General features: G+C 42.0%; 1 protein-coding gene across 1 annotated transcript in view; it reads right to left on the reverse strand.

Moving 5' to 3' along the window:
* The window catches only part of LOC149451451 (inactive phospholipase C-like protein 2), a 289791-nt gene that overhangs the window by 98052 nt on the left and 172702 nt on the right, over positions 1–19037 (reverse strand). Inside the window, exon 4 of the mRNA XM_089690633.1 lies at positions 5081–5156. Coding sequence (XP_089546759.1) covers positions 5081–5156 — 76 coding nt within the window. The remainder of the gene's footprint in view (positions 1–5080; positions 5157–19037) is intronic.

Below are 19037 nucleotides of genomic sequence, written 5' to 3' on the forward strand. Positions count from 1 at the left end.
ATATGTTGCGGATTTGATTCAATTTTCTATTGCGATTCCATTAGCACATGCATAGTTACAGTACATAGTTAATCTGGTTGAAAAAAAGACACTTGTGAATCCAGTTCAACCAACCAAAAAAAACCCGATTCTTTCCAATTTGATGTGCGATTCCAGTTGAATACCACTGAGTTTCCTATGCGAATTTTATCTCTCTCTCTCATGCGCTTCCCATTGAACCTCATAAACTACAAAATAGAATTGCAATGCTCAAAAATTTCACACAAACCTTTTATCCAACCGCATTGAGGCTCAACTGCATTTATGTAAACACCCTCAATAGGAGCATATTTGATTTATAATGGCATCTGAATCCATGGCGCTCAAAATGCATTGCAAAACGCATAAGTGTGAACCAGGGCTAATAGAAAGTGACTGCTATTTGGCCAGCAGGAGGAGGAAAAGGGAGTGCAAGTCTTTGGCTTCTAATGTGTCTCACTGCAGCGATGCTCCCATTGAGCTCTATGGTGAAGTCGTGTGTTTCCTAATTGCCCAAATGACTTATACCTGGAACACGGCTGATACACTGCAGGCAGAGGCTGGAGACTATAAATGTGCTGCTGGCAGCAGATACGTTAGAAAAAGGCCCACAATGCAGCGCTCTTTCTATTTGTTGCCAATTCAAGTGCTTGCATACTGTCCTGATGCTAGCCAATTTCTACCAAACACATATCTGAAATCTATATTTTTAATATTTTGGGACAAATTAGGGATAAGGAGATGTGAGGGGGTTAGGGGAATTTGGGGGGTATGATTTTGAAGTGTTTTTTGCACGTAAGCTCTTTAATCCCTTCACGCCTAATGGTAAAACAAATCTAAATGCCTAAGCACAATTTTGCAACGTTGACATGTGTTAGTAAAACCGTACATATCATCTCAACTACTTTGTACATCCAGGTGTATTATACCTTGTTTTTTTCAGAATAAATTGGGCTTTCATATGGTGGTTAATGGTAATGGATATCTCCTGATTTTGTTTTTTATTATCAAAGGAAACCTGGCCCAAAATAGTAAAAAAAAAATTTTTTTATTTAGCTGTGTGTTTCTTGTTACTACCATAACCTACCACCAAAGAACAACCCAAAATAAATTCTCCAGCTCTTGACGATCGCAGCGATACCAAATGTGTGTATGTTATTCGTTGTTTGTACCCGTAGTACAGCCCAGAAACATTAGTATGCTTTTTGTTTTTGTTTTTTTTTTACCTAAAACACACTGACACAATTTTTTTTTTTTTTTAAATCCTGACCTTTGACCCTGAGCTTTTGACCTTAACACTTACCCTGACACTGAACTAGATCAAACCTTGATCTAGGTATTTTTTATTTTATTTTTTAATATTTATTTATCTTTTTTTTTCTTTTTTACAAACATTTTTTTCCCCCTCTATGCCAGGAGTTAGAGAGATACAATGTATCTCTCTCCTCCACTCATAGAGAGAAAGAAAAACAAGGGGGCTAGGCTGTACAGTGACTGATCACTGTGATAGCCAATCAGAGGCTATCACAGTGATCATGTGACCTGGAATTGGGAGTCCCGGGTCCCGATCGTTATAACAGGACCCAGTGCTCTCAGTGACACCGCAGTCTCTGTGCTGGGAGCACGCCGTGCTCCCAGCAGAAAGACAGGTGTGCAGATATGCGGCCCCACGGAAAAAAGCCCAGTTCTGTGAGGCCGCATATTTGTGTTACGTCGGCGTCAAGGGGTTAAACAACATGGTACTGTGAAGACAGAAGCTCACAAACTACACTAGTCAATTTGAAGATATTGAGGTCTGTAGTGTTATTTAATTAGGAGAAAACTGTCTTATAGGTTTTAGATCTGTTGTGGCTGCAACTTCCACCAGTCAATTCAAGCCTATTAAAAAAATATTGAAGCCCCAACTGCCTTTTTTTTCAAATTGGAATCAGACTGGGGTACTGCCAAGTTAAAAGATAAGTAAGGTTTTGTTTTGTATTTTTTAAAATCATACATACCTAGGTGGATGCTGATGCTGCATCTGTCCTCCATTGGCTCTAAGGGTGAGAACTCAGCGATCAAACACTGCTGATCTCTCAGTTCTCCTCGCCGTTCTGAGCAGATGGTCAGGACTGTCAGTCACTGCTGTCTGTTTTGCCCCCCTCCCCCCGTGCTCACTGGAGCACTGGGCTGTGAAGGGGGCAGAAGCGGCTGGCTTAAGCTCTCAGCGGCTTGATGAGAGGCTGTGCCAGGTGCCAGTCCAGGCTCCTGGGTGGATCCCGACCATATGGTTGCAATCCTTCCACAGCCTGGACCAGCTCTGTGACATCAGCAAAAAAGAGGTCTCTAGCCTGCTGTCAGTTGAAAACGGGTCACCAGAGTCAGGGCTCGTGCTAGACTATTTTGCATCCTAGGCAAGACCAGCTACTTCTTGCGCTGCCCCCACCAAAAAAAAAAAATTTAAAAATTTTAAACAGTAGAAAAGATTAAATCAACAAAACATGAAACTGCTAAATTTCTTTTAATTTGCAAAAATAAGTGCCATAAGATGCCATCAGCACCAATATTAAAGACAAAATGTACACTTCATTTAATTTTTTTTGAGCAGATTTTTTATTCAGAGTATAGTGTCAAGTAAATGAAATTCCTGGAATATTGATCTGGTCTGTTAAGTAGCAGAGTGGGTTGTTAATCAGTTTCAGCTGCTTTGGTGTTAATGAAATTAACAACAGGTGCAGTGGATGGGCAACAATGAGACGACCCCCACAACAGGAATGGATATACAGGCAGAAGCCACTGACATTTTTTTCCCTACTCAGCTTTTGTGACTGTTTTTCACTAGTTTTGCATTTGGCTAGGGTCAGTGTCACTACTGGTAGCATGAGGCAATACCTGGACCCTACAGAGATTGCACAGGCAATCCAACTCCTCCAGGATGGCACATCAATAAGTTACATTGCCAGAAGGTTTGCTGTGTCTCCTGGCACAGTCTCAAGAGCATGGGAGGAGATTCCAGGAGATATGCAGTTACTCTAGGAAAGCTGGACAGGGCCGTAGAAGGTCCTTAACCCATCAGCAGGATCGGTATCTGCTCCTTTGTGCAAGGAGGAAGAGGATGAGTACTGCCAGAGCCCTACAAAATGACCTCCAGCAGGCCACTGGTGTGAATGTCTCTGACCAAATAATTAGAAACAGACTTCATAAGGGTGGCCTGAGGGCCCGACAACCTCTAGTGGGCCCTGTGCTCACTGCCCGGCATCATAGAGCTTTATTGGCATTGGCCACTGAACACCAGAATTGGCAGGTCCGCCACTGGCGAACTGTGCTTTTCACAGATGAGTACCAGGTTCACCCTGAACACATGTGACAGGCATGAAAGGGTCTGCAGAAGCCGTGGAGAACATTATGCTGCCTGTAACATCGTTCAGTATGACTGTTTTGGTGGTGGGTCAATGATGGTCTGGGGAGGCATATCCATGGAGGGACAAACAGACCTCTACAGGCTAGACAATGGCACCCTGACTGCCATTAAGTATCGGAATGAAATCCTTGGACCCATTGTCAGACCCTACACTGGTGCAGTGGGTCCTGGGTTCCTCCTGGTGCACGACAATACCAGGCCTCCTGTGGTGAGAGTATTCAGGCAGTTCCTGGAGGATGAAGGAATTGATATCACTGAATGGCCCCCACGCTCACCTGACTTAAATCCAATAGAACATCTCTGTCGCACCTCAGACTGTCCAAGAGCTCAGTGATGCCCTGGTCCAGATCTAGGAGGAAATACCCCAGGACACCATCCGTTGTCTCATTAGAAGCATGCTCTGATGTTGTCAGGCATGCATACAAGCATGTGAGGGCCATACAAACTACTGAGTACCATTCTGAGTTGCTGCAATGAAATTTCAGAAAAATGGACTAACCTGCTGCATCATTTTTTCACTTTGATTTTTGGGGTGGCTTTGAATTCCATCCTCTGTAGGTTGATCGTTTTCATTTCCATGAAACGATGGAGCATCCTTACATTCCTAACACATTACCCAGTCCAGATCAGTATAGATTTCCAGCATTATATTTCCCCATTGAGATCTGATGTGTTTTCAAAGTGTTCCTTTCATTTTTTTGAGCAGTGTATATTAACCAAATATAAATTAACTGTATTAACCAATCAGACAGAGAAAAAAAAAAAAAAAAAGAGACACAGAGTTACAAAACTCTCCAGTGATCAGCAGCTGTCAGCCAGCTTGCAGTAAGGGACTAAGTCTGAGAGGAACACAGGAAGGAGCTGCCTCAACTCTCCCTCTGCCACCCCTCCCCTCAGCTGAAGTATCATTCATGATGTGGCAGCATTCCACATGATCAATTAGCATCTGTTCCCCACACCCCGAGCATAGTTCGCCCCCTCATCCTCCCATCACCTCCATGACCCACCATCCTTCTAGGCTTGGCTCACCTATGATGGCTCCTGCCGGGGTGCGGAGTCCAGGCTGCGGCTCTCAGTGTGGACAGCCTTCCAGCATGACACCGCTTTCCTCTCATACACAATGGGCCCCGATCATCCTACTCACAGGGTTAACCCTGAAACAAGAGCACACCCCCGCCAATTATTGGCTCCATCTGTGTAGAAGGAGGCAGTGCCAGCGCTGGAAACTGAAAACACTATTTAATTCATTTTTAATATCCAAAGCAAACTCACCCATCCATTCATGTCTCCATGCTATTTTGTTAAATCACTTTGAAAAACAGCTTCCTAGCATATCTAGCCACCACCATCTTGATTAAAGGCAGATTCATGGACCATTTACTTCCTGAAATCCATCTGCCCTTATCTCAGGCACACAAGGAGGGTGTGCTTAGGTGAAAAAGCCCCTCGCGCCCTCTCCTAATGAAAAAATGCCCGTGAAGACTCCTGGGATGTATGACATCTGGCCTAGGCCAGAACCCTAGAAGCAACTTAATAAATGCAAAATATGTTTAAAAATATAATATACTATAAAATACTATAGCTTGCCGGACAATACCAGGATTTGCACACAAGGCCATCACATCACACCACTGAGAAAAGAGTGGGAAAAACACATCTTACCTGTTTTTTGCACTTGAATTATTTTGTTGTAAACGGCATCTGAAGTCTCTATTAATGTCCGGCTTGCTTGTATGAACTAAAAGATAAAGAAGACAGTTTGGTCAGGCAATGCTGTGTTTGGCATACAGGCGTTACAGTATAACTAAAGGCAAACCTTTTCTTTTTGGTTTAGATAGAGTGGAAATGTATTAGAACCCCTGTCAGGTTTTTATTGCTGTGTGTCCCAGTTAGGAAGATTTACCCTCCCTATTTGTCCAGTTTATCATTATCATTGAAAGTGAAAGTAAACGAAAACCCCACATTTTGGGTTGTCCCCAGAAAAGTAATAGATGGGAAATCTTCCAATGGGAACACTAGTTCTGGTCATTTGCAGGGATTTCCTCACACTTCCTGTTTGACTATGGGACAGAAACTGAATAGAAATCTGACAGGTTATAACCCTCCCTTACTCTATCCACAATGAAAAAAAAATTGCCTATAGTTCTACTTTAAGGAACTGTCTAGGTTAATAGACTTAGAGATATTATCAACTCTATGTGTATATGCTCTGCCTTCTACAACACAGTGATTGCACTTAAGTGATCCTTATATTTCTGCAAATATATAAACAGACCTGTGTTCATAGACCTAAATATACACTGTAGACACCTTGAGATGCTGATATACATATCTTTTCTTACAGAGGTTACATAGGCCTGAATTGGCAAAGTGACAGCCCATTGAAATCCCCCCGTCCCCAACTCACTCTCATGGCTTTAAGTACCATCTCTATGCTGATGGCACACAAATCTATCTTTCTACTCCTCACCTCACCTCTTCAGTCTCCTCTCGCATTACTAACCTACTAAGTGACATATCGGTATGGATGTCACTTCACTTCCTCAAACAAAATCTTTCCAAAACTGAGCTCTTACTATTCCCTCCACCCCGTGCCCCCTCCCCTGACTTCTCCATCAAGATCAATAATACAACCCTTATTCACTCCCTTGTTATATCTCGCCTTGACTATTGTAACTCCCTCCTCATTGGTATACCTCATCGCAGGCTATCCCCTCTTCAGTCTATCATGAATGCTGCTGCCAGACTCATCCACCTTACTAACCGTTCCATATCTGCCACCCCTCTCTACCAATCTATCCACTGGCTTTCCATTGCCCAACAGATACAATTCAAAACATTAACAATAACATATAAAGTCATTTATAACTCTGCCCCAAACTACATCACCAATCTTGTCTCCAAATATCACCCAAACCATCCTCTCCGCTTCTCCCACGACCTCCTGCTCTCTAGCTCCCTTGTCTCCTCCTCCTATGCTCATCTGCAGGACTTCTCCAGAGCCTCCCCCATCCCCTGGAACTCTCTACCCCATTCTATCCATCTATCACCTACTCTGCCCACTTTTAGGCGATCTCTGAAAACCTATCTCTTCAGGGAAGCCTATCACACCTTCAGCTAATAACCAAATCAATTTCTCCTATCAGTTCATCCCCCACAGTTATTACCTTTTGTACCACCAGTCCCTCCCTTTTAGATGGTAAGCTCCCAGGATCAGGCCCTCCTAACCCTCTTGTATTGAACTGTATTGTTGCTCTATTGTCTCCCTTTATATTGTAAAGCGCTGAGCAAATCCCTATCACTCCATTGCTCTCTCATAGCTAGGAGTCCAAACCTTGTGTTGGACAGTGTCAAGTGATCACACAAGGTCGACGTCATCCTTCTCCTCACATGACAATGCATGTGCCTGGCAACTGGCTGTTAGATCTGAGCACTGCATCATGGGAAGAGGTAATATGCTTACTCATGCCTGGAAGCACTGGGTATTTCCTACGGGTTCAGAGCAACAGAGGGCAGGGAAGAATGGCAGAGGTGATTAAAGGCGAGTCGGGAGTGAGGTTTTTAAAGACCATCTCTTTCCCTGAATGGTCACCATAAGGAGTTTTAGACTGGGTCTACTAATAATATCCCCATGTATGGCCTGGACTTCTCTGGACTGTACTTCCAGTAGCTGATAGATTTTTAGTCAGGTATCAAACAGGCAGGATGAAATCATTATCCATACTGAATCATCATGTATACAGAATGTGGTTCTTGTGTGACTGCTGATCCTGCAGTCACTACACACACCAGCCAGGCAATTCATCTGAGCCTTATGCAGGCCATACATGGGTCGAATTCTGAATAAATTTTCTTTAGAAAGTCAGAAATGTCAGTCGTTTTGTAATCCGATAGCGCCATCATTGATTTCAAAATTCAACCGAGCCTTTAATTTCACCTCATGTTGCTACAGAAAAGAACGTTCCTTTCTTTCCAGGTCACAGATCACGCTCATTTCCTTTTCATTTATATTTCTCACATGATTCTCTCATCATTGAATCAAAATTCGATCATTTTTCAAAAAATTTCCAACATGCCTGATCACTCAGATTCGATGGTCACATGAAAATCGTCAGTTTCTATGACCCACTAATGGTGCCAAATTCGAACGATAATTCTTAGAAACAGTTTTTGAATGAAAATTCTTTTGGAATTCGACCCATGTATGGCCGGCTTTAGACTAAGAACTGATTCACACATGTGCAGTGAGGATTGAAGCTCAGTTTTCACAGGTAATTGATACAGTCATTGTTTCAGGTTTACATCAGGTTCAGGAAAGGATCAGCTCCTAGGATTATCCTGTTCACACGTGCAGTTTAAAAGCAGTTCCCATAGAAGTCAACAGCCTGTAATCCGCACCTGAACCAGACCACATTGCTCAGAAATTGTACATAACTCTTTTTTAAACCACACCGGATCCGCACAGCCAGTGCACTGAATATATGTGAACAGGTACCTTAGGAAGCAGTGTTTTTTTCACATGTCATGCAGATTGGATGCAGTTCAAACAACATCCAATCGGCATATATGTAAACCAGCACTCAGTGTTCATAAACACCACCATGATATAGAAAGATACAAAGTAATATAATGTTACTTTTGTATCGTTCTATTCATTCATCTGCAGATCAAATAAATTAAATTCCATACGCGATGATGTCAGTTAAAGCAATCTGGGAAGTAAAAAACGTTTTTCTATTTTAATAACCATTAATATTTAAACTTTTTTTTGTTAATATTCTTACACATTTAACATATATGTTTATACATTTCCCATTTAAAAAAAGCATGTCTGGAAAAAAAAAAAAAGTATTTCATTTGTAAATAACGTTGCAATGCTTTGCACCAGAATCACCATTTTAATGTCATTTTAAACAAAACAAATTACAGAATAAAATGTGCACTTGTTATCTGCAATAACACTATATTTAAATGAACACTGCTCGATAAAAGAAAATGTGTGTTTGCTGTGTTTTATTGTCTAAGGTTTGCGAGAAAAAAAAAATCATTGCTGCAAGACAATATCACTAAACGAAAGCCTTGTTATGTGTTATGCATTACCTTGTTATCTTAAGTAATAAAGTTGTCACAGAACAAACAGGTCCATAGCAAAAATGTAAAAATTGCTCTGGTCTATTGGGGGTTAACAGGTGTAAGAGATGACGTGGTTAATTATGGTGGCTTTTCAAGCTAAGAACCGCAGTATCCTCATCAATCTTGGTAAGCTTAAACTGGATCTTTGCATCCAAGAAGCCAAGTCTGCTGTGTAGGCTTGCCCTACCTCCCTCATGCAGAACTGCTGGAATATAATGTTAAACAAAACTTCAAGGACAGTATTCTTGCCTCAGCTTTAGCCCACCATGCTTAGGCAAAGGTTGATATGTTCCTCCTTACACCAACATTCAGAGAAAGTAGAGTAGCCCATCTGATGATGATGTCACCAGCCAAGGCATGCTGGGTCGATATCACAAGGGGTGGGGCCACCCCATGACGTCATCTGTTGGCCCCCACCCCTTTCCTGATCTGACGGTCTGCTCAGATAAGGGTCTGGTACACATATGGTTGTTAAGGACATGGCAGGCACACGCTCCTTAATAAACAAAAACGCAAACGCAAAAGGCATCGAACCCGCACACTGTTTTTTTTCCTCAAATATTTTTTGTTCACATTCAAAATTAAAAAAAAAAATGCAACACACGCGTTTTTGGTGCAGGATAATTGAAGTCTCTTGAGCCAAAAATGCACTGTGTTGCATTTAAAAAAGTCTCTGACCCTTTCCAAAATGGCAGCGGCAGAAAAACGCATACATCTGAATGTATTCCATAGGAAACCATGTTAAAATGGACTGTAGTGTGTTTCTGCAAAATGCACTAAAAAAAGGCATAGATGTAAAGCTAGCCTTAGGGAATTCTTTCCTTCTCTTTCTTTTTTTATACAGATTTTTTTTCCCCAGAAAGATGACACTTTTTGTGATGCTCAGTTAACCTCCACCCATCTCTCCTTTGACAGACGTCTTGATTTACAAGGTGGACAAAAGTCAGTTCCTGTTATTTCCCTTCTAAATATGGAACTGACTATACTGAGTCCTTATGTAGCAATGCACTCTTCTACAGCACTTCGTTGAAGGAAAGAAAAATGCGTAATGTATGGCCTGCCTTGGCAGCTTTCTATAAAATATAAATACTAGTAGAGTGTGCAAAAAAAAAACAAAAAGTACTGGAGATTGGGGAGTCATTTTCTAATAAATTATAATAAAAAAGGGGCAACTTATATCCTTTTCTAACAATGCACAACACCAAAAGTATAATGATATAAAAACTGTTATCTATTTTTAGAAACATTCTTTATATAACCTCTACAGCATTTCTGTAATTTCATATAAAGTAATTAGCGGATATTCACCGTTATGACTGTTTTCCTGAACATGGGTGGGGTTCGGCTTGCTGCAGAGATGGACAGGTCCTTTTAATCAGTCAGTCTGTATTTGTCAACCTAAGCCGGTCAGTGTGTCAATAAGTCCATCCATCACATATATTCGAGCCAATTTACTACAAGAATTAAAAATCCTCTTTCAAAAATTTTTTGAATTAAAAATACTCAATAAAAATCTATTGATTACAAAGCATTGTGTGAATATTCATTTATATTAGGGTTAGGGACTGATGTGAATGTACACTATATATGTAAAGCGCTACGTAAATTGACGGCGCTATATAAGTACTTGAAATAAATAATAAATAAAATATGAAAATCAACTGCACATGACAGGGTATTCAAAGTGAGCAGAAGTTGGCTTTTTTTTTTTACATGATTGGACAACTGAATATTCACACACTTTCATGAGTAAATATCCTTAGCTCCTTTAGTAGATCAGCTTTCTTTCTCTTTCTTTGCCTATTCATCACATCTGTCAATTTCTGTCAGTCCATGTACTTCTGAAGCTAGCCATATATTAATCAATAATCGCGGATTAAACAAAAAAAAATAGATCAGATTCCCCCATTCACACATTCAAGATGGATGAGGGATTTACTCCCACTGTGCTACTGTATTCTGATGGCAGCTATAGCAATTTTTCCAACATGTCCCTATTGAACGACTTCTGTCAAGTGAGGATGGATACAAACTGATCGAAATTTGTCCAGTCCATGCTGAACAGGCCAAAGTTCGATCAGTGTATAGCCAGACTAAAGAATAATGTACTCCTTAAGTAAACCATTCTCAACCAGGGTTCCTCCAAAAAGTTGATGGGGCTCCTTGAGCTGTGCCTAATTCACCTCCCATTTTATAGTGCTTGCATAGTTGTCTTTGGAGCCAGCTGCATGACACCAATGATTTTTTTTTTAGCTATGTGTAAGTGTGGCATTTTGACCATCACTGCAAAGGGGGCTTTTTCCCACTTGACACCAAAGTAAGGTGCTTTTTCCCCACTGACACCCATTGAGTTTACTTTGGCAGGGATTCCCCAAGAACTGAAAATAATTTCAAAGGTTCTTCTGGAGTACAAATGTTGAGAAAAGCGAAGAATTTCGATTCACTTGTTTGTCGTGTAAAGTTGCGGGACTTTTTTCCACATTTCAGTATAATATTTACCTAAAGGCCATTTTGATATGACTTTCCAGTTTTAATTACTGCAGTATCATGTTTCCCTAGTCAGAAACCTTACCCTAATCCTAAATACAAGCTATATTCAGAGATAAGGAGAGTACTTATGTCAAGCTGATCACACACACATATAAACACACATGGAGACCATTAAAAACACTAAAGATTCTCTTTAATACAATACTGTCTGCTAATTAGATTGTCCTAAAACTGTGATACGCTCATGTCCCTCATGGACCCAGATGGACAGCACTGACCTATGGCATAATACGTGTTTATTAAGGCAATCTATAAAACGTCTGACAGGCATAATTAACATTCAAGAACAAAGACTGCATAAACAGCCAGATGTGGCAATTAAAGAGGTACTCCAGTCAAAAGAAAAATAATCACATAACAAAGTTGTCTATAACCTTTTCATGCTATAAGTGCATTGTTCAACATTTAAATATGTTAAATATTCTTTGAACTGTTTGTTAATACATATATTTTTAATGTGGATTTATGTGTATGAAGCCTAACATCACAGTCCATCAACGTATGCATTTCTGGGGTACCACATTCTTCCTCTTTTCCTCCAGGTCCATAGAGAGCCAGTATGTCCAACACACAGGTGACCACCTATTACAATTCAACACACCCACTCATGTTCTAGCACACTCAAGCCAAATCTCAGTAGCCAACCCTCACTGCAGGAATCCTTCACGACAATTAGTAATTAGAATGGATTACTCCAAATTGGAAAGCCATCTAAGTGCCTGTTTATGTATACCTCTAAAAAGGCATCCCCCAGCCATTTAATGTAAAAAAGTAGATTGAATGATATGCTAGATATAACCAAAATGTGAAATTTCATAAGTTATGTGAAAACACCAGGAGGTATCAGTTCTTACCTGCAGAAGCCTCAAGTCCCCATTGCTGAAGCCAATCCTGGACCATTCTTATCTTCAACACTCTAACACTTTCTGGTAGTGTAAAGCTTGTCTATCCACCCCTCGCATTTTTATTGGCCCATCAATAAAAAGGGCTAAATTGCTGGCCCATAGGGAAATTCAGGAGGCAGGAAAAGGCGGACAACCTTTCACACTACCAAAAAATGCTAGAGCTTGCCCGTTTTTTTTTTCAAGCCAAATAGTTGCTTTACCACACAAACAAATAGCATATTGTAAATGTGGAACAGTAGGTGGTAGGTTTACCAGTCTTTCAACTGAGACCATTACTGAGAGAATAGCAGATACTAATTGTGGTACAGTATATGGTAAGTTTACCAGTTCTTCAGATGAAATCATTATTGAGAGAATAACCATTCTTAACCAGGGTTCTGTAGAACACTATGGTTCCTCCAGATGTTGCTAGGGGTTCCTTGAGCTATGCCTAAGTGACATCTCATTTGGTGGTGTCTGCATAGGCAATGGCATGACAATTATCATCTCATTTGGTGGTGTCTGCATAGGCAGTGGCATGACAATTGACATGTCATTTGGTGGTGTCTGCATAGGCAGTGGCATGACAATTGACATCTCATTTGGTGGTGTCTGCATTGGCAGTGGCATGACAATTGACATCTCATTTGGTGGTGTCTGCATAGGCAGTGGCATGACAATTGACCATGTCATTTGGTGGTGTCTGCATAGGCAGTGGCATGACAATTGACATCTCATTTGGTGGTGTCTGCATAGGCAGTGGCATGATAATTGACATCTCATTTGGTGGTGTCTGCATAGGCAGTGGCATGACAATTGACCTCTCATTTGGTGGTATCTGCATAGGCAGTGGCATGACAATTGACATGTCATTTGGTGGTGTCTGCATAGACAGTGGCATGACAATTGACATCTCATTTGGTGGTGTCTGCATAGGCAGTGACATGACACCAATTACCTTTTTTAGCTTTTTGCAAGGCTGGCTTTCTGACCTGTACGGCAAGAAGGCATTATTCCTTCTGACTAACAATGTAAGAGCCATTTTTTCCACTGACTCCCAATTAAATGGTTTTAGTAGGGGTTCCCTGAGACTGTAAAACTTTTCATTAATTCCTTTAAGGTAAAAAGGTTGAGAAAGGCTGATATATAGGCTGCCATTACTCATCCTTCTCATGATGCCAGTTACCCATTCTGTTCAAAGAGCTTCAATACTGGCAGTGCCCTGGAACAAGTATGCAGATCAGGAGTTCTGACTTTTATTTTTTAATCAAAAAAGCAAGTTTTATTGAAGGATCCTATCATATAAAAGTAACACCAAGAACAGAGGTACAACTAGTAATAGTATAGCTGGTGGCACAGTAAATTCCAGTGTAAATTCACAAGGTGTACAGAAACTAGAAAAGAGGGAAGTATCTTACATAAAGATGCAATGTCATAATGTAGAACAGCATACAACCATATGAATGGTACATATAAATTAAGACGTTAAACCCGGACAACAACAGAAGCATTTGCATTCTCAGAAAGAGGACAATAATGTCAGCCCCCTTATTTCTCTCACTAAGCTTCCAATATGTCACTGCAGTCTACCAGTTACGTAATACTGAATAAAAATACAGCTGAACATGCCTGCACTCTTATGTATATTAGGAATGAGTCATGAAACTGATTGACTTCTTTCTTTTCTAATTTTCACGTGGGAAGCATCAGAAAAAGAGCAGCAATGTGTGAGGATACATATGGAAGCCAAGGAAATACCTTCATTGTACTTAACTAGAGCCAGGACTACCAACAGCCAAACTAACCCACACATCCCCCTAACCATTCAGAAGTATCATGGGAATGGGAACAGTCGCTATTCAAAATAAATTCAAATTAAAAGAAAAGAGGTTAAGCAGTAAAATGTGTGCTGCCTAACAATATAAATCTATTTTTTACTGGATTACATGTTGGTTTATTTTCATTATTCCTAATATTTGTTGACTTGCTTTAGACTGAAGACTCAATTCACATATTCCAAGCCTACGATAACTTCTTTGTGGATCACAATCCCCCCGATGCCCAAATTACAGTGCAAGGGTCACATGTAGCCCTTAGTATTTATTCTGCTGTTCTGGACTCTAGAAGCCAGCAGTGGGAGCTGTAGAGGAGCTGCAATGACAGTGATCTCTAGCAGTCCCATGTAACATGCCCTCAGGCTCTGTCTCCTGCTACATATCTTTAGTCTACAACCACATCCGCAGCATGTCTGTTTTTGACCAGCTCTTGCAGTATGTTAGCAATTCTGGCAACATCTTACAGCAGTACATATACTGAACATTATGTAGGGTTCCCTGGGAATGTCAGGAACCATACTCCCTTATGTAGCAAACTGACCCCCACTGCTCTATTCTATACTGTACATGTGTCTCAGCTCATACTTGCTTCATGGAACGGTTAAAGGAGAAGCGTGGGATAGCAAAAAAAAAAAAAAATAAGCCTTCTATACTCACCTATATGGCTGCAGCATCAATCCAAAGCTGCAGCTGTCCCCCCACCAGTTCTAAGACCGAGAACTAAGTGTATGATCACATGACCGTTGATCACTCAGTTCTCAGTCTTCCTAGAGCAGTCACCACTCTCTGCTCTTCTCCTTCAGCGTGCACTGGAACAACAGGCTGTGGAGGGGGTAGTGCCTTGAGAGCTTGAGCCAGCTACCAGTCAGGCATCTGGGTGGATCCCAACAGTATTGCCAGGTTCCTTCCAGAAATTGGAGCAGCTCTGTGTCACGAGATTGCAGAAATAAGTACATTCTTGTGAACCAGAAGAGAAGTATGGCCAAAATAGCTGTAGACATACTTCTCTTTTAACCTTGAGTATTAGTCTGCATATACCCCTACATTACCAGGCCATTTTTCAGTTTTTCACTGCTGTGATAGTTTATCTGCTCATGCTACACTGTACCAAATGAATCTTACATAATTTTTTAGACAGTGGTAATTAATACAATATATTTAAAGCCTTTTTTGTTCATTTACAATTTGTTATATTTTTTTTACTCTGGTCTCGCCCCCTGGCATTTTTCTCACCCAGGCAATAATGACATGCTATTTTTGCAACATCCTGAGATATCATCTTCACATATTCCAGAAGGCTGCAGGAAGAGGGACACACAGTGACCAGAGGGTGGGCCTGGCAGTGTGCCATTGGGGGCCAGATCCATGAATCCAGTCAGGCATCTGGGTGGATCCCTACAATATTGCCAGGATCCTTCCAGAAATTGAAGCGGCTCTGTGTCACAGGATTTCAGAAATAAGTACACTCTTGGGCAAGGCCGCTGATAAGGGGGTACCTCCAGCCCTCCAGTAGGGGGCCCGACTACATCAGCTGCAAAGGGGGGGCACGGGCAGCTGACAAGTCCATCTGCAGCTGCTACATTCCATAGTTAGCCTCCTGTCACTCTATCACACAGTGGCTCAGCGTTGTGATGTTAGAGGTGCTCTTGCTCTGCTCCACAGGTTTGCCACTTTCAAGTTTCCTTCTGTCTATAGCTGATTGCAACTTTGTTTCTCTCCTCTCCCCCAGACTGATGATCCATTTCTGTTCACTGATACAAACCTCTCTCCTTATGCAACTTGACCCCCCCCCCCCCCAACTGTCATCACCTGTTCCCTCTGCAAATTTTTGCATGTTCCCACACATTAGGCAGCCCATTGAAATTAATGAGCTGAGGAAAAAAATTGTCAAAAATGCCAATTCACACAGGTCCTGTACAGCCTCCCCTCTGATTATGTGCCTATAGCACGAAAGGCCTAAGGAGGAGCTGTGCAGAGCGTGACGTCATTTCCTACCGCCGGAGCCACGAGGATGCCCGGCAGCCATCTCTACTGGGGTCAGTAATGCTGTCTTTTACCTTTACACATATGCTGTGATGTGCATACTGCCCTATTGCTATGTCTGACTAATAAAATCACCTTAAGAACATACTACACTATCTCTGGCACCTGTTTTTTGGGGCTCCTTCTTGGAGCTGCTACTCCCACAGAAAGGGTACCCTTACCAGCCAGAAGAGGGATCAACACTATCAGTGTGACTAACCTTAAGGGGACCTCTGGATCTGTCGTGTAGTTTCTGATGACCCACCATGAATAGGACGCCCACCACTCGGTCTTCGTAGGATCGGATACCTGGGATGGTTACTCTTATATGCGCATATTCCATGCGTTTCTGGTGAGTGCGCATTGCTGTTATTTCGAGGCAGTACATACTTCGGAAGTATATTCATCAGACAATACCGCGGATATTGCATAGACTTTATATATATATATATTTTGTCTTCATCCATTTATTAATTTTTGAGCGCCGCACTGTTGTTTGTTACATTGATATATGATGATCCATTTCTGTTCACTGATACAAACCTCTCTCCTTATGCAACTTGACCCCTCCCCCCAACTGTCATCACCTGTTCCCTCTGCAAATTTTTGCATGTTCCCACACATTAGGCAGCCCATTGAAATTAATGAGCTGAGGAAAAAAATTGTCAAAAATGCCAATTCACACAGGTCCTCTGGCCTGTACAGCGTGAATGAGGGTGTGTTCATGTGGCTGGACCCACCTGGTACGCTATGAGGACACAGCAGCTGTATGAACACAGGTTTTAATCTGACAGGTGTGCAGACATGGGGAAGTGGCCCTGAATGCTCACTGTCTGAGTTCAGGGCTGTACACCTGCACCCATATGCTTGTCAAATTAGGACCTGCAGCATTTCCATAGTGTAACATAGGTTGCCTGCAAATGGCTCCAAGCAGCTACAGCCACATAACCAAACCACACTCTACAGACCACTGCACCCGTGTGAATAAGCCCCAAGACCTCAATTACACACACACACCTTTATTTATTAACTCTGTACAGTTTTATCATTTAGATTTCACAGGAATTTTCTTTTACAATGGATTTTATTATAGACAGTACAGCATCAAAGAAACAGTCAAAAGCAAGATCACTGACACAAAAGAACAAGATATACAGTTCTTCTGATGAAAGACATAACAAATACACTGAGGTATTGACAGAGAAATAAACAGAGTACTGTACAGGGGAGGACTGACAATCTGGAAACTCGGGCACTGCCCGAGAGCCAGGGGTCAGTAGAGAGCCCCATGAGATGCCCCTGGTACCTTTTTCATAGGCTTTTTTGAGTCTGGACAAGGACACAGGGGCCCCATGATCCCCTATTGCCTGGGGGCCCCATGAGTTGTCAGTCTGCCCCTGGTACTGTAGCAATCGTGCACACAGAGATGGACACGGTCATCCATTTTAATCCAAACCCCTCCATCTTGTATCTCTCTCTCCCATATCAGATTCCCACCAATATCCCCCCTCCCTCTCTGTTGAGTGACATGTGGTCTGTTTGATGCAGAGATCACAGGCAGCAAACTCATTGGGAGGGTGTCCTGGCTATAAACCCCAATTAGCTGGTGCCCATATGTCTGCGAGACTCTTGCTTGGAAAAGGATCATAAAGCCATAAACCAAGTCCCTCGCTGAGCCTCAAAGACATTCCAGATAAGCAATAAAGCAGACATTACATTCAAGACCCACTTTCCCTTATGATTACATATCTTGGAATATGAGAGACTTACATGAAAACCAGGCAGATATTCAACCCGGTCACTTTAATACAAGTCGTCTGATATATTACACCCCCTATCTGACATATACAGGAAAGCAGAAAATGATATCTCCTTAACCGTCACAACAGGTATGTCATATTTCATATGTAGACGTTCAGCAGAAGATTCTGCTCGTGGATAGAATGTTATATGTATGAATGTTATATTTTCTGCTTTCTGCTTTGTAATGTACAGCGCTGAGCGAACTATTGGCGCTTTATAAATACTGTATAATAATAATAATATGTATCCAGGGTAAGTTAAGAACCATGACATCAACTGTGAGGGTTTTTGGTCATAGCTTGGGTCTCCTCCTGCAACACCCGCCCAAATGAGGCGATTGGTTCTCTGCTTCAGGGAGACACCCTGCTGAGTTCCTAGAAAAAGCTAAGCTAAGCTGAGTTGAGCTAAGTTGAAGATTCTCCCTTTTAACATCAAAACTAACTTTGGGAGATAAGGCATCCTTTTGGCTCAGGAAACCTGATCTGCTTAAACCAAGACTGAAGGCAAAAACTTTATCCCTCTAAACTTCTGTTATCTCTTTGCTGCGTTATTGCGCTCTGTATATTTAGATATATATATTGGCTACATCTTTTTCTGTAAATATTTTTATTGCACCCTTTTGACCTTTTAGTAATAAATCTTACTTTCTGAAAGTGCTGAACTGTTTCTAAAGCTCTTTAATGCAAACTACGAACCCCTGCCTCTGAAGAGCGCTACTGTATGTGTTTTAAACTTTGGTATATCTCTGCCTGCGGTGACAGTGGTATACCGATGCTTATGCAAACATCATAGTGTTATTGCTGATATTGCCGAGTTTCCTCTTTCTCTGTACAAAAAGGAGGTGGTGGCAGTGTGAAGCGTTAATTGCGTAATTAACCTGACCCAGTAACAATCGCTCCCAGGCTGCAGATACACAAATTGTGGTCCATTAGCTGGAAAATCTTTGTGCAGAGTGCAGCTGGGCGTGGCATTGTTACGCACGTGACAGCGCGGTTTTAGATTGGCTAGTCCTTCGGTCACGAGTTTGGTGAGAAGGGCTGGGGTCTGACGCCACAAGTACCGTATTTGCCGGCGTATAAGACGACTTTTTTGCCCTGAAAAACATGCCTCCAAGTGGGGGAGTCGTCTTATACGCCGGGTGCACTTCAGTTGAGATAGACATAGCTGCCATAGTGGCCTTCCGATACTCGTCCGGTGCCCATAGTGGCCTCCCAATGCCCACCCACCTCATTCTACATACCAGCCGCGGCGGGTCATCAGCGTGGCTGCGGCGAGCATCAGCAGCGATACAGGGATGCCAGCCTTTTCGGCGTGACCGGCCCGTTCTGCTCGGCGGGAAGCAGCGGCACTCCGGCCCGTCCCTTGTCTACTCAGAGCTCGCACATGCAGACT

This window comes from Staurois parvus, unplaced genomic scaffold (assembly GCF_062004578.1).
Source record: "Staurois parvus isolate SC_StPar_1 unplaced genomic scaffold, SC_StPar_1.0 ptg000538l, whole genome shotgun sequence".
Classification (NCBI taxonomy): domain Eukaryota; kingdom Metazoa; phylum Chordata; class Amphibia; order Anura; family Ranidae; genus Staurois; species Staurois parvus.